The 14,916-nt window shown below is 46.3% G+C and overlaps 1 protein-coding gene across 3 annotated transcripts in view; it reads right to left on the bottom strand.

Annotated features, from left to right (window-relative positions):
* C2H11orf65 (chromosome 2 C11orf65 homolog) overlaps nucleotides 1–13,628 on the bottom strand; it is a 35,252-nt gene extending 21,624 nt beyond the window's left edge. The window contains exons 1-4 of one of the 3 annotated variants that reach the window (XM_068266916.1): nucleotides 13,350–13,628; nucleotides 8,100–8,217; nucleotides 6,900–6,992; nucleotides 3,874–3,927 (exon numbers count right to left, since the gene is read on the bottom strand). In XM_068266916.1, coding sequence (XP_068123017.1) covers nucleotides 3,874–3,927; nucleotides 6,900–6,992; nucleotides 8,100–8,217; nucleotides 13,350–13,456 — 372 coding nt within the window. In that variant the 5' untranslated portion in view covers nucleotides 13,457–13,628. Of the gene's footprint in view, nucleotides 1–3,873; nucleotides 3,928–6,899; nucleotides 6,993–8,099; nucleotides 8,218–13,086; nucleotides 13,308–13,349 lie in introns of those variants that run through there. The other 2 variants (XM_068266918.1, XM_068266919.1) reach the window with 2 other exon arrangements.
* Between the last annotated feature and the right edge of the window lie 1,288 nt (nucleotides 13,629–14,916).

The following is a 14,916-nucleotide window of genomic DNA, read 5'->3' as shown; positions in this document are numbered from 1 at the left end:
TTGAACATAGGTGTGTGGTACACTGGTCATATTTTTGAAATGTTACAATCAGTCAGAAAAATTGATTGCAATTCTTAAATTGAACAGATATTTAAAAAATTGTGTGATGTGTGGCCACCTTTAGAGACTCAGAGATGAGTCTTCCTGCCTGTTTTTTACTTACCCGGGGCTTCCTCCAGCCTCATATGCAGGGATGTGTCCCTCGCTGTCCTCCTGCGATCTCCTGTTCAGCCGCAATCTTCCCCTGCAAAAACTCCCTCTGTGACGTCAGCGGCAGGCCTCTTGTGCAGACGCCGACCTCCTGTGCAAGCGCAGAAGGCCCCGGCTGACGTCAGTCAGACTGAGCCGCGTATCGGGAGTTGACGCCGGCTGAACGGATCGCAGGAGGATGGCGAGGGACACATCCCTGCATATGGGGCTGGAGGAAGCCCCGGGTAAGTAAAAAACAGGCAGGAAGACTCATCTCTGAGTCTCTTGAAGTCTGACTGGATTAGCCGCATGCTTGTTTCAGGTATGTGATTCAGATGCTATTGCAGCCAGGAAGACTGCCAGGCAACTGCTAGTGTTTAAAATGAAATACACACGGCAGCCGCCGTATCCCTCTTATCTCAGGTTCCCTTATTTGCAGTTGGTTTTGTGCACATCAGGAAGCAGTACTAACCAACTAACAGCAGATACAGAAGATCAATTGTGGTTAGACCAGCAACAGATAACAATTTCCCACAGACTCTATATCTGTACTCTGTGCTTCCAGGAACATCCGGTACACTGTGACAATTAGGGGATACGCTCATGTTATCTTATCGCTACTATACAGGACTCCATACAGTCAGAATTATCATTTGTACCACAGACTTTTCAACTGTGAGGGCTGGTGCACACCGAGCGGCTTTTTGGGCGTTTTCAGATCCGCTTGCGGCTGCGGATCTGCTTGGTCAATGTATCTCAATGGGGTGGTGCACACCAGAGCGGGAGGCGTTTTGCAGAAACGAAAAATGCCTGGGTGAGGCATTTTTTAGATTGTGGATGCGTTTCTGCCTCAATGTTAAGTATAGGAAAAACGCAAACCGCTCTGAAAAACGGCACTTCAGAGCGGTTTGCCAGGCGTTTTTTGTTACAGTAGCTGTTCAGTAACAGCTTTACTGTAACAATACAGGAAATCTACTATACCAAAACCGCTAGACAAAACCGCAAAACGCTAGCTGAAACGCTACAGAAAAAGAAGAAAAAGCGTTTCAAAATCTGCTAGCATTTTGCAGATCTGCTAGCAGGTTTTGGTGTGCACCAGCCCTTACATAGTGCTGATAAAGGAATTCAAACCACAACACACAGAAATGAGTGAAGTAATATTAAGGGCCTTTTCCCACTGCGACTCACAATCGCAAACATGATATGATTGTGATTTTTGCAGTTTGGGGGGGGGGGGGGGGGTTTACATAATTTTTGCCGATTTTTAACTTGTGTTTTTCCATTTTGTTCATGCAATTTTTATATTTGGCGGCACTTTCTAATTTCTTTTATTAGTTTAGCTACATAAAAAAATTCATAAATAAGCACAAGCCTGGAGTATTGGATCAGATAACAGGTGAGGCATTGAGGAAACCTTGATGACAATTATGTAAAACATTACAAGCCAAAAAGACACTTCACAATGTTGACAGGAGTACATTTCTTCCACTGAGGGTTAGTGCACAACAAAACTCCCTAAGCGTACTCGCAGACGCCTAATGCTTTTTGTAGCGATTTGCAGTAGCGATTCTCAACATGTGCCTAGCGATTTTCTATTTATGCATACTGGAGAAGAGTGAAAGGTGTGTGCTTCTGAACAGTTTTACCTGACATATACTGGCTGCCTCAAGTCTAATGTCTAAATTAAACTGACTCTCGTCTAATTAAAATGGGCAGTAGAAAAGAAATTATGTATCCGGGCACCAGCCAGCAATAATGCTTAGATCACACCTTTATTGCATCCACCTGGAATTCCAAACAACGATATGTACAGTAGGCCGACTGTACATATCGTTGTTTGGAATTCCAGGTGGATGCAATAAAGGTGTGATCTAAGCATTATTGCTGGCTGGTGCCCGGATACATAATTTCTTTTCTACTGGCTGTATCGTTGTCTTCTTGTCCGGAGGCACAGAGTGTCCACCTGCTACCCCCTGGATCTGCCTGTCTGTGCATCTAGTGCCAACATATCGTTGTACTCTCTTACCTTGGAACTAATTAAAATGGCAAAGCGTTTGCATACTGCATTTGCCTACCAGATTATGCAGAATCAGAATGAGAATCTTTATTTCGCCAAGTGCGACCGAAGTCGTACCCGGAATTGGTTGTGGTTCACATGGCATTGGCAATAGAGCAGAGACAGAAATTGACAATAAGACATTAACAGTGAAAAAGAACACAATAAGACAGGCTGACAAAACACATGAAGATAGTCAAAAAGTCAATGCTGTATGCGGTGGTGGCTGGGTTAAGCGGGGCTGGGCTTCAGCGTGCCACGTCCCTAAGCTGAGTGGGGCTAGGGTACCCCCTAGGGGCTGGAGTTTAGCAGTAGGGCTGCTTGGGGAAAAAAACGCTTGGGTTGGCCCACGCAAATAATTGCATCTCAACAGGGGCGCCGCGTGTTGGCCTCCTTGTGCCCCCCAAAGGATAGATGCTTTATTATTGTGCAATTTTCATACCTGTAGTGCACATGCACATCCTGGGAGCAAACACACCAAAAGTGGGGGGGAGCGCAGACATACCCCCCCGGTGCAACACTACTACCGAGAGACCTATCCGCACCCCGGGGTGTTTGCGCTGCACCTCTTTTCTTGGGGGCAAAAGGAGGCCTACACACGGCGCCCCTGTTGAGATGCAAGAATTTGTGTGGGCCAGCTCCTGCAGGAATGTCAGAGAGGTAGCCTTAGATCCTGCATAATCTGGTAGGCAAATGCTGTGCCATTTTAATTAGACGAGAGTCAGTTTAAATAAGTCATTAGACTCGAGGCAGGCAGTATATATGTCAGGTGACTTGTTTTCTGGGCTCTGTCTTAACAGGACAACCCCACCCAAAAACGCCATTATTAGCTGAATGGCCAAGAATCTCACTACAAACAGATTTTGATTACATTACCTTTGCTAGCTAGCAGGGCTGAATGATGTGCAATCAGTATGGTTAATACTGTGCGTGGGGGGGGGGGGGGGGGAGACACGCGTGTCCCCCCAGAGTCGTTTGTGGCCGCAGGGAAGCAGAGCTGGGAGGCTGCAGACATCGCTTCTGCCAGCACCCGTTCTGCAGGAACGGCAGGATTGCCTGCTGCGGCGAACGACTCTGGAGGACACGTGCCCCCCCCCCCCCGCTGCTAGTATTGGGGAGGAGAGGAGGCAGGGGGAGGAGAGAGAACGGAAGCCGCCGGCTTCATTTCATTAAATTAAGTAACTTTTGATACATTTGGCCAGAGACGGACAGAAAACACATTAAACTTCAGAGGGAAACATTCAATTTCTAACATTGGCCGCAGCGCAGCGGCCAGTTCGCACATTGGCCGGCCAGAACGGGAAGTGGCCGGCTAGAACGGGAAGTGGCCACACTTCGGGTTCTGGCCGTAACACATACAAAACAGACCCATGGTCTTCACTTCAAACCATGCTGCTAAACAAAATACTTCATCATTCCAGTTTTTGTCAAAAATCCATTGTTTTGGATCCCTGGGCAGTCAGTCACACCAGCAGCATGACTTCCGTAGAGGAGTCAGCTGCAGCAAACGGTAAGTGCTGCCTCGTGTCTGTGGGGACTCTTATGATGCTGACACACACCAACAATAATAAATATATAAATAATATAAAGCGCTTTTCTCCCATAAGCACATAGAACGGTATACTTACTCCTCCCAGCCTAAACCGGACATGTACCCCAGCTGCGGCATCAATGAATTCTGCCTGCCAAAGAAAGACACAGAAGACTTTATAGACGTATATACGAAGGTTACATCTTCACATGGCTGTACATCCAGATAGGCAACCCATGCAGCTCCATACTATGGAGAACTACAAAGCCCAGCATTGCATACCAGCATGTTTTAGCCACTTTGTTTCACAGCAGGATGAATGCAGCGTCCATAGGTCTCTGGATATTAGAACCGAATGCATCAAGTAGCGTTAAATTGCATTAAAACAGACGCACTAACACAATGCAACTTTGTTACCATAGCGATGCAACTTTTTCTCTGTGTGCAGTCCACCCCTGCTTTGTGATGCGTTGTGACTCAACACACAGTTATGCATATGCGTGCGTCATGACACATTAATGTCAACTAATGGTAACGCAAGTTTGCCTGAAAATAATGTGACTTTTAGTTGCAGTGTGCATGTCCCTTTTGTGAAGCTTGCACCTTTTTAGGGGCATGTGAGCATATATAGCGGGGGGGGAGATTGTCATCCAAAAATGATCAGCTGAGCGTTGTACCGCATGCGACGTTTTGGGACTTTGTTGCGGTGCAACTTTTTTTTTTTTTTTTTACAACCGCTGTAACGCAACGCATTTGGTGTGTAAGGGCCCTAATGGGCACTATCAGGACTCTGTAGTGGCTTACGAGGAGGTTGGCCCAAGATTAATTACCTAGTATCTTAGATCTTAAAGGAACTGTTGCGAAAATCTTAAAGTATATGTAAACATATACAAATTAGAAGTATGTTTTTTTCCAGAGTAAAATGAGCCATAAATTACTTTTCTCCTATGTTGTTGTCACTTACAGTAAGTAGTAGAAATCTGACAGAACTGACAGGTTTTATACTAGCTCAGCTCCTCATGGGGGGTTCTCAGGGTTGTCTTTATTTTCAAAAGCACTGCCAAAAAAATGTGCAGCGAGCGCGCAGGCTGACCAGCATCTTTGTATACATTTTATTCAGGCAGTGTCTTTATAGAGAATAAAGGCCATGCTGAGAATCCCCTATGGAGATATGGACTAGTCCAAAACATGTCGGTAATGTCAGATTTCTCCCTACCTACTGTAAATGACAGCAACATAAGAGAAAAGTAATCTATGGCTCATTTTACTCTGGAAGAAACATCCTTCTTATTTGTATGTTTACATATGTTTTAAATTTTAAGATTTTTGCGATAGAGGTATTTTAAAGCAACAGACCACTGTTCTGCTCCCAACAACACCTTGCATGATTTTTCCCAGATCACTGAAAAAGCGGATGCTGAATGTAATGATCCGCTCAGCTGGATGCACTGCAGACAGCTGTTTGACCATTCCTCTAGTCTGTAGGCTGCAGGTCTCTGGAAGAGAGACCTTTCTTTCCATTACAAGTTTCTGGTCTGTTCTGCTGCTGAGGAATTTGCATACACTCGTTATGCAAATCCCCTGCCTGCCTCCTTTGATGACTGGCAGTATAAAGAGCTATGTTTCCCAGAGTCCTTTGCTGGTCATAAGGGTTAGTCCTGTGTACACTCCTGAAGTGTCAGCCTTGCTCTTTGTTTAAAGATTAGCTTAGAGTAATTCCTGGGACTGCACTAGGCAGTTTCCCTAGTGCAGTTAGGATTGCATATCTGTTTTGTTTGTCTGTTGTGATTGTCCTGTCCCAGCGGTGGTCGACAGGAGATCGTTCTGATCTTTGTTCTTGGAGTATAGCTGGAGCAGCGGTTGCTACCAGCTATCTCATCTGCCTGTCTAGCTTGGATCGCACTCGCCTTGCACTAGTGCTGTGGATCCTTCTGTTCTGTCTTCCTGGATTGCACTAGCCTCTTGCGCTAGTGCTGTGGATCCTATCTCTCACTTATTCCTATTTTCGTGTATCTGTCTTGTCTGCTACGAACGCTTGCTGGAGGCTCGGTGAGGTAACCATTAAGCAAGCGTTCGCGTCCTCTGTTTCATGTTTGTCTGTCTGTGGTTAGTTAGGCATGCTTGTCTCTGTTGTGCTTAACACGCGGAGACCGCGCATAAACGCGTGCACTGTTGCGAATGTGTGCGGTGTTCGCGTTTAGTTAGCGTTTGTTATTTTCCTTATCTTCTCATTGTATATTTGCTGTGCCTTTGCTACTCTCATGCTCTGCCTTGCTGTAGCCTTGTGTCACCTCTGGCAATCGCCTCTCTCGCGATTGCGTTCCGACTTTATATCTGCTGTTGTGTATGCACCGTCGCGGGTTGGCGACTAGTTTGGTGCACACACATACAATCTGTCCCTTTGCTCAATCTCATTCGCAATCGCTTCTCAGGCGATTGCGTTCTCGCTCGGTTTCCTTTGTTGTGTGTCCGCCGTCGCAGGTGGCGGCTAGATTGGTGGACATACATACATTCCTCATCTGTGCTTATTCGGTCTTGTGTCGCTGTTAGCAATCGCCACCTCTGGCGATTGCCTTCTCACTTTGTCTTCATGGTTGTGTGTTCATCGTCGCACGGTGGCGACTAGTTTGGTGGACACGCATACCCTCTGTTGCTTTGATCTCTCTCTTTCAGGGCTATCTTGCCCTGCGTTTCTTCCCTTCGTGCAATTCCTGTCTTGCGTCTGTGGCAGGGCAGAGGAGCTGTTCCTCTGCACTCCACAGCTCCACCTGTCGACAGGAATTTCCCTCTACAGGTGCATTGCACCTTTTGCTGGGTTCCCTCAAATTATACGCTTGTGGAGGATTTCCGCAGTGTCAGCGCACATCTTGTGCGCTGATCACGGAGAGAATTCCACAATCATTACACTGAAGCTGAGTTTGATCCTGATGGGCAGCACAATTTCAGCTGTAAACACCTAAAGACAAGTCATTATATTGACTTCACTAAAAGCAATGCTTGTTCCCAATCGTCGTACGAGATGTGGACCTGAGACACACATCCCAAAATATTGCAGTACGCTAAAATGATTCAGCATATATGTGAAAATGGCAGAAGCATGTAGGATAAGCACGACGCACTTACCTCTTGAGGGTTTATACATTTAAGCAAAAGCCTTGGATCACCCTGACTTTTGAAACTGACGAGGTTTTTGAAATACTTAAAAACATTCCTATCCTGAAAAACAAAAACAGATTCAAAATGCAAATAAAAGCTTTCCGGGAGACAGAAAAGTAATTATCAAATAGAAGGCAGGAACATTGCATATATTAAAGCAATACTGAAGCAACTTGGTTAAAAAAAAAAAAAAAAAAAAAAAAAAAAAAACCAGGTACTCTATCGGAGTGGATCAGCTAATTCTGGCGCCGCCATAGGCCATAATGAGAATTATGGCTGTAGCGCCACCCACTGACTAATCTGGGTGCTGGCAATTGCAGGAGCTTACATTAGAAAAACAAAACAGGTAATTCGACAACTCCCCCCCCCCCCCCCCCCCGACCTGGAGGGGGAATAGTATTTAACATGGCCCAGAGTTTCAGCTGAACCAGGGTGAGCTGTCTTTTGGCTTTACCCTGCACCCAAATTTGCCTGATGCCAATTTAAATGTACGCTACGGGAAGGGAAGGCTCTGGATCTCATATAGTCTTCCTGATCCTCTCTCAGAGTTATTGTCCCAGGGTTCCCAGCTGTAACAGTTACAAACAAGACGAGACACAGAACATTTATATTGCACTTTTCTACTGGTGGACTCAAAGCACCAAGGCTGCAGCCACTAGGGCCCGTTTAGTAGGCAGTGTTAGGGTGTCTTGCCCAATGTCTCCTTACTTAATAGGTGCTGGCTTACTGAACAGGAAGAGCCGAGATTTGATCCCTGGTCTCCTGTGTCAGAGGCAGAGCCCTTAACCGTTACACTATCCAGCCCTTACACTAGTACACTATTCAGCCACCAATCACAGCACTAGTGCTAGGGCATTACAACAAAAGAAATTCATCAGGGAATAATGTAAACAAATCAATTATGTTATGAGTAGATTCCCAAACACAAACATCTGACAGGTTATTTTATGGATGCTTAACACAGGTCTATATAAATAATACTTTTGTAAACACTCGTAATCTACGCTTGGGATTTTATGGAAGACAACTAATCTGTGTTTGACTTGGTGGTAAAATGTCCTCATCTCGTGTTCTCCCATAATAATTGCAGGGCATGGTTGATGTAACAAACAGAGGTCACTGGTGTCACTGTCCCGTTCATAACACACATCCATGTCCAACACTTACCAGCAGCCGACGGAAAGCTCTTTGGATGACGCAAACTGCTTTTTCCTGCTCCGCATTGTATGGGTCAGGGTAGCTCCTCAATGGCTCACCAGCTTCTTCCATCATTATTTGTTTACTTCTGCAAGACAAGATTTGGCTATTACATTTGTTACAAGCTGTGTTGGCATTGTGCACATCCTCAGCTCTGGTGAATGGCCATACTGTTCTGATGATGTCCTGTGCATGAATCCATCATACTCAGTCCACTAGTGACAAATAAGGATGATCAAAGAAATGCAAATACTTCAGAGTTTATGCCAATTTCAATGCAAATGTATGCCGTTTAAAAAATGGACCATTTTAAATTTAAATCCAGGTTTAAATTGATTGGCCATTTTGAAGCTGCATATATTTGCATAACAAATTGCATACATTTGCATTGACTCAGAAGTATTTGCATCTGATTGATCATCCCTAGTGAGAGCCATATCCCGTCTTGACTACCGTATCACCCTATGCTGCGGTCTATCAAAAAAACAGACTGGCACCTCTCCAGTCCCTACTGAACTCTGCTGCCTGTCTCATGCACCTCTTCTCCCCCTCCTGTGAGGCAATCCTTCTGCTAATCACGCCATTGGCACCAAATTGGCACTAATTACCCAAAGGATTAAGTTTGAACTCCTCACCTCATCCTACAAAGCTCTGCATAAGTTGTCACCTTCAAAATTTGCTTCATTAATCTTCAGCTACCACCCCACCAGGAACCTTTACTTCTCCTAGGACCCCTCTTGTCATCTAACTCGGTCATCTCCTCTAACTACCACATCCAGGACTTCTCACATGCATCACCTCTCCTTTGGAATGGTCTCCCACAGCCAGTCCATCGTGCACAGGCCTTGAAACCTTCACATGTGCTCTCAAAACACACGTGTTCAGACAAGCTTATTATTTACTATAGGTGGCATTGGAGGTTCACTGCCTCACAGGGGCGTAACTAGGGTTGAGCAGCCCCTGCAATCATAGGGGGCCCAGAGCTGTGGGGGGCCCAGACTACTAACCTTCCCTCCTCTGGTACAGGGGACTATACTTCAGATCAGGTGTTTTTGTGGCTACACTTGTTACGGGTGTGAAGATCATGATGGCCACTCTTGTTTTATGACTCTTGTGAGATGGGCCCCCAGGCCGTGAAGGGCACCAAGGGGAGGCAAGGGAAGGGATGTGAACATTGGGGGATGCCATCAAATTTTCGCTGGGGCGGGGGGGCATGAATTGTAGTTAGGGCACTGCTGCCTCATCCTCTAACCTTCCCTAGTGTCTCCACCTCACTACCCTCTAGATTGTAAGCTCATAAGGACAGGGACCACCCCTTGTGTTTCTTATTCTGCTGCAGAGTCGGACTGGGAGCTGAAAAAGCTTAGGAAATCCACTGGTTGGCCAACCAGCAGTAACTAGGTGTTGCTGCTCACAGTGAAGACTTGCTGCAGGTTTCTATTGGGAGGGATAACACAGGGTTTCTGCTGCTTGGCCAGCAGGTGGATTTCCTCAGTTTTTCCACCTCCCAGTCCGAAACTGTTCTGCTGTAAGTTATCATATGAATGTGTACTAGTATTAGGCCTGGAACCCATTAGAAAGCGCAAAACGCTATCGCAATCGCTAGTGATTTGTGATAGCGTTTTTGCAAGCGATTTCCCTGCTCCTATACAATCCATTAAAATGGAAATGCTCCCAAAATGCTGCATGTTCTGCGACTGCGATTTCCTTAATTGCAATCGCTCTAGTGGAATCTGTCCCACCCATTTACATTGGCAGAGCGTTTAGGGAAACCGCTAGCGATTGAAAGCGCTCCCTGAACGCTCAAAAAAAACGGCCCAGTGGGTTCCAGGCCTAAGGGCTCAGCCACTAGCAGCCTTTTTCTAAGTGTTTGTGATTTGAAAAAGCTCTTGCTAATGCAATGCTATGGGGGATTTTTATAAAATCACATCACTCAAGTGGGATCACACCAAAGCAAGAGCTTTTCAAATCACAAAGCGCTCCTAATGGGTTCCAGGCCTTAGTGATGTCTCAAACCACACATCAACTATGTATGTATAGTGATGTCGCGAACTATTCGCAGCAAACAGGCCATGGGGAATGACCTCTGGGTTATTTCCGCATTCGTCATATTACGCATTACTGCGCAAACGCTTTCCCGGTGGCCACGCGTCCTTGATTGCGCGCCTGCAGCTGGGAGCGCTCTGGGCATGCGCACAACATCACGCAGAGCACTCCCGGCTGCAGGTGCATGACCAAGGACGCACAGCCACTGGGAAAGCGTCTGCACAGTAATGCGTAATATGATGAATTCGGAAATTACCCCGAGGTCATTCCCCATGGCCTGTACGCTGCGAACAGTTGGGGCAATCTCTATGTATGTACTTGTATTGCTGGATGTACCAGTGTTGCCAACTCATCCCTTGAATTACTGACACATCTAAGTTATACAGGTTCTGGGGCTATTTGCACATAATCAGTGCCTTAACTGCATCTACCTAGTCACAAAACCTGTATAATTCATATATGTCAGTAATTAAAGGGATGAGTTGGAAACACTGGGATGTACTGATTGTACAGAGTTTTGGACTTATCTATTTATGGTCTCACATATTTGTTCTGTACTATGTAGAGTGCAGTACACAAGGCAAACAGCTCTAAACTCTAATGATATGCAGAATATGGGATATTTCTCATCTGCCAAATGAATTGTAATTCTGTTAAGCCAGTCTTGGGATTCAGCTGACTTTAGACACAACAGTTGCAAAGCACAGACAGCACTATAACCTGGACACTCAGAAAACACAGCCGGGTCAGGCCATCCTGACTGCATGATGAAGAGCAGCAACATTCTGATGAGTCATCAATGTGCCCTCTCCTCCTATAAGGATGGTAACCAATGTAAGACTGGCAGCAAAAGCCTGCTCCTCTCCCTCCACAGACTGAGGCCTAGTGCACACCAGAGGAGTTTTTCTGAGCGTTGAGTTTTTAAATCTGCTGCTAATGTTATCCTATGTGTCTGTGCACACTGGAGCAATGAGGTTTTGTAAAAAAAACCATAGCATTACATTGGGAAGAGCTTTTAGAGGTTTCAAAAGCTCTTCCCAATGTAATGCTATGGGTTTTTTTTTTACAAAACCTCATTGCTCCAGTGTGCACAGACACATAGGATAACATTAGCAGCAGATTTAAAAACTCAAAACGCTCAGAAAAACTCCTCTGGTGTGCACCAGGCCTGAGAGCTGTTGTTCAGAGTGATGACAGGAGCTAGACTGAAGCACTGATATGTACTACATGCAGCACTAAAAGAATATTATACTTTCTTAGCCACTGAAGGCAGGAAGTTTATGTCTAGGGTGATAGCATTTACTGACTAATAATGAGGCTGGAAAACTCAAGCTTTTGAAAGGTTAAGATGGCCACATGTGCATTGATTTGATCACTAATCCGCTGGTTATCTGTGACCCGCTTCGATCGTATTTTCAATAGATTTGTGGCAAGGATTCAGCTAAATTAAAATCGGCCGGAAATTTCAATCAAACAGAGACGGTATCAAACAGTGCAATGCTGCAGTTTGATAGCTTTTCAATACATTTTATGGTGAAAATCTATTTTGGTCAAAATCGATTGTATTAAAACAGTCAAACTGCCCATACATCTCTCAACTTGGCGGCCGATGGACCATCCGATCCAATATTTATCAAATCGAATGAAAACCAGTGTCGCCAAGAGCATGCCAGATTGATGATGCGACCAATTTATGGCCGAAATTGGTCTCATGTATCGATCGGATATGCTGCAAGAGGTCAGGCCACCGTGGTTGATCGGGTGTGCAGCAGTAACAGTGAATGATATTAGGATGAGTGACAAATACAACAAAACCCTGGGCGCTGTTCCCCCAGTGAATAAATGTACCCCTTGTGTGTGCATTTATACATTACCTGTCCTGTGTCGCCCCCGTACAATGCCCAACCGCCTTCAGAACTTACCGCTCTTCAATTAGCGGTATACATGCAACTGGCGTATAGCACGTGGAAGAGCAGGGGTTCCAAAGACAGATGGGCACCGTGGGGTGGGCGACACAGGTCAGGTAATGCATAAATTCCACCCCAGGGGGTTACATTTATACAATACGTGGGCAGAGGCAAGGTGGCGGACTTGGCCGATTCCTAAGATATTTCATGCTGGATGTCTGTGGTGTATGGGCAGCGAACAGATCTCTTTCTGATCAGATTTAATCAGAGAGAGATCTGTCTCTTGGTCAAATCTGTCCATCATCTCTAGATGTGTGGGCACCTCGAACCACTTAAGGACAGCGGTGTTAAACCCCCCCCCCCCCCCCCCCCCCTCAGTGACCAGGCCATTTTTTACTAAATAGGCCACTGCAGCTTTAATGCCTCGCTGCAGGGCCGCACATGTCAGCACACAACTCTCTGTTGGTGGGATAAGATCGCTGCCAGGATGTTTATTTATTTATTTTTTTAATAAATTTGGCCTTTTTTTTTATTATTCCCCCCCCCCCCCCCACGAGCCAATCAATCACTGTGATTGGCTGTCTGTCATAGGCTTCCCCCAGTACAGCGCTGCCATCGCCACTGGGAGATGATGGTGGAGCAGAGCTCCGTCATTCCAGCGGGGATGCGCGTGCATCGGCGTGCGCGATCTCCTGCAATCCCCGTACCTAGATCTCCACGCCGATCAGTATGGAGTGGTCCTGGGGCTGCTGCCGCCTTCACGCCAATTGGCATGGAGAGGTCGGTAAAAGGAATTGATTCTCATCCAATTCGATCAAAGAGATTTGAAAGGAAAAATCGCACCTTAAACATGTATGGCCACCTAACTTGCAGAAAGAGGGATGTGCCTTACCATAATTACACTTACTACCTAAAATAGCAAATCCTCTGCAATAAAATGTGTCTGTGCAGAAATAGAGAAGAAACAAACACACATCCTGTCTGGTACAAGGAGGAAGGATTACCTGAGGCTGCAAAGCTCACTTTGTACCTTCTACACCAGGCGCCTCATGCCTCACACCCCCTCGCAGCTGCAGAGCGGAAGACATTCATTCTGCACCTGCTGTGCCCATACCAATCACCCACAGCCCAGTTTTGCACTCTTCGATTAGCATACAACACATAAAATCACTTTGGAAGCAGTCCAGCGTCTCGTTGCTATAGTAACGGCGAACCCGGACATGACGTCAGAGACCCGCCAAAGAGAAGAACGGCGCAGTGCACTCACTCTACTTGGCGGGAACAGATGATGAGTGGAGACGAAGTGGCAGGTCTTCCTCTTCTTTGCCCGTCCTTAGGAACGCCCCCTGCACCCCCCAGCTTATGGTTCCTCATGTGTACTGCACACAGCGGGCGTGGGAGCTGTGCGGGCTTGCGGAAATTGAAGTCAGATACCAATACAGTACTATTGTTCTCACCTCAATTACCACAGACAGCGTGTGTGCAGCAGCAGTACACGCATGATGAGGAACCATAAACTCGGCGTGCAGGCAGCAGGGGGCATTCCCAAGGATGGGCAAAGAGGAAGAAGAACTGGCAAGGGAAGTCCGGCTCTTTTCAATGAATCGATTCAATTCATTAAAAAGAACCGGATCATGAACCGATTCATTTGATTCCTTTCACTGGGGAGAGTGTGGCTAGCAGTAACTGGTTGCTAGTCACTCCTCTCCCCTGCTAATTGGCCCAGAGACATCTATTATTCCTCCTCCTGGCTCCTCCTTCAGCTGTGAGTGTGTGGGCCCTTTTCCACTAGCTGCGTTTTTTACAAAAAATGCAAAACGCATGTTTGCTAATTCTTAGGCCACGTTGACATCATCAAACGCGGATATCCGTGCGTTTGTGACGCAATGTGTACAAACGCATGCCATCTGCGTTTCTATGCGTTGCGTGGCTGATCCCATTCACTGAAAGTGAATGGGTCAGCCGCACGTTTTGTTAAAAAATGCGTGCAGCATGCATTTGTGGACCGCACTGGTCCGGAATGCATGCAGTGTGAACATCAGACAGTTCAGTCTATGCACTGTCTGATGCCGTGCGTGTCTGCCTCCTGCACGCGTTCCCGAAATCCGGACGGCAACGCGTGCAGTGTGAATGGGGCCTTCAAGTGGATCCGAGATGAATTTTTACTCATTGCATAATTGTGTCCCTTTCCTATAGTTTATAGGGCATTCCTCAAGCCAAATACTTTTTTCTTTTTGTTTTAATATTTTAATTCCCTATAAACTAAACAAGCCTCGCCCAAAGCCCTCAGAGTGCCAAGGCACTTTCAGACAATAGCAAGGGCTTACAGGAGCTCAGTCTGGGCAGGAGGAGGGGGAGGTGTTACTAGCCATTGATTTCAAAGGCAGAGGGGAGGAGGAGAGGGGACTGAATTTACACACAAGAAAGCTGATACCATCTCCAGCTCTTAAGGGGCCCATACACTCAGCCGATTTTCTGGCCGACCGATCGATATCGATCGATCGATTGATCGATTGAAAATCGGTTGGCCAATCGACCGATCGATGGCCGATTTCGATCGATTTCGATGGATTTCCATCGACCAGGCAGGATGGAAAATTTAGGTCGATCTGATGAGATTGCTTATCAGTTTGCATTGGCCTTAAAGAGACTCTGAAGCGAGAATAAATCTCGCTTCAGAGCTCATGCTAAAACGCCGCTATCCCGCGGCTAAACGGGGGTCCCTTCACCCCCAACCCACCCCCCGCAAAAGAGTGTCGTAGAAAGGTCGCAGATTTATTGCTTCCTGGAGGCAGGGCTAACGGCTGCAGCCCTGCCTCCAGTCGCGTCTGTCA

Source organism: Hyperolius riggenbachi, chromosome 2 (assembly GCF_040937935.1).
Source record: "Hyperolius riggenbachi isolate aHypRig1 chromosome 2, aHypRig1.pri, whole genome shotgun sequence".
Classification (NCBI taxonomy): domain Eukaryota; kingdom Metazoa; phylum Chordata; class Amphibia; order Anura; family Hyperoliidae; genus Hyperolius; species Hyperolius riggenbachi.
This window is presented reverse-complemented; position numbering and strand designations above follow the sequence as displayed.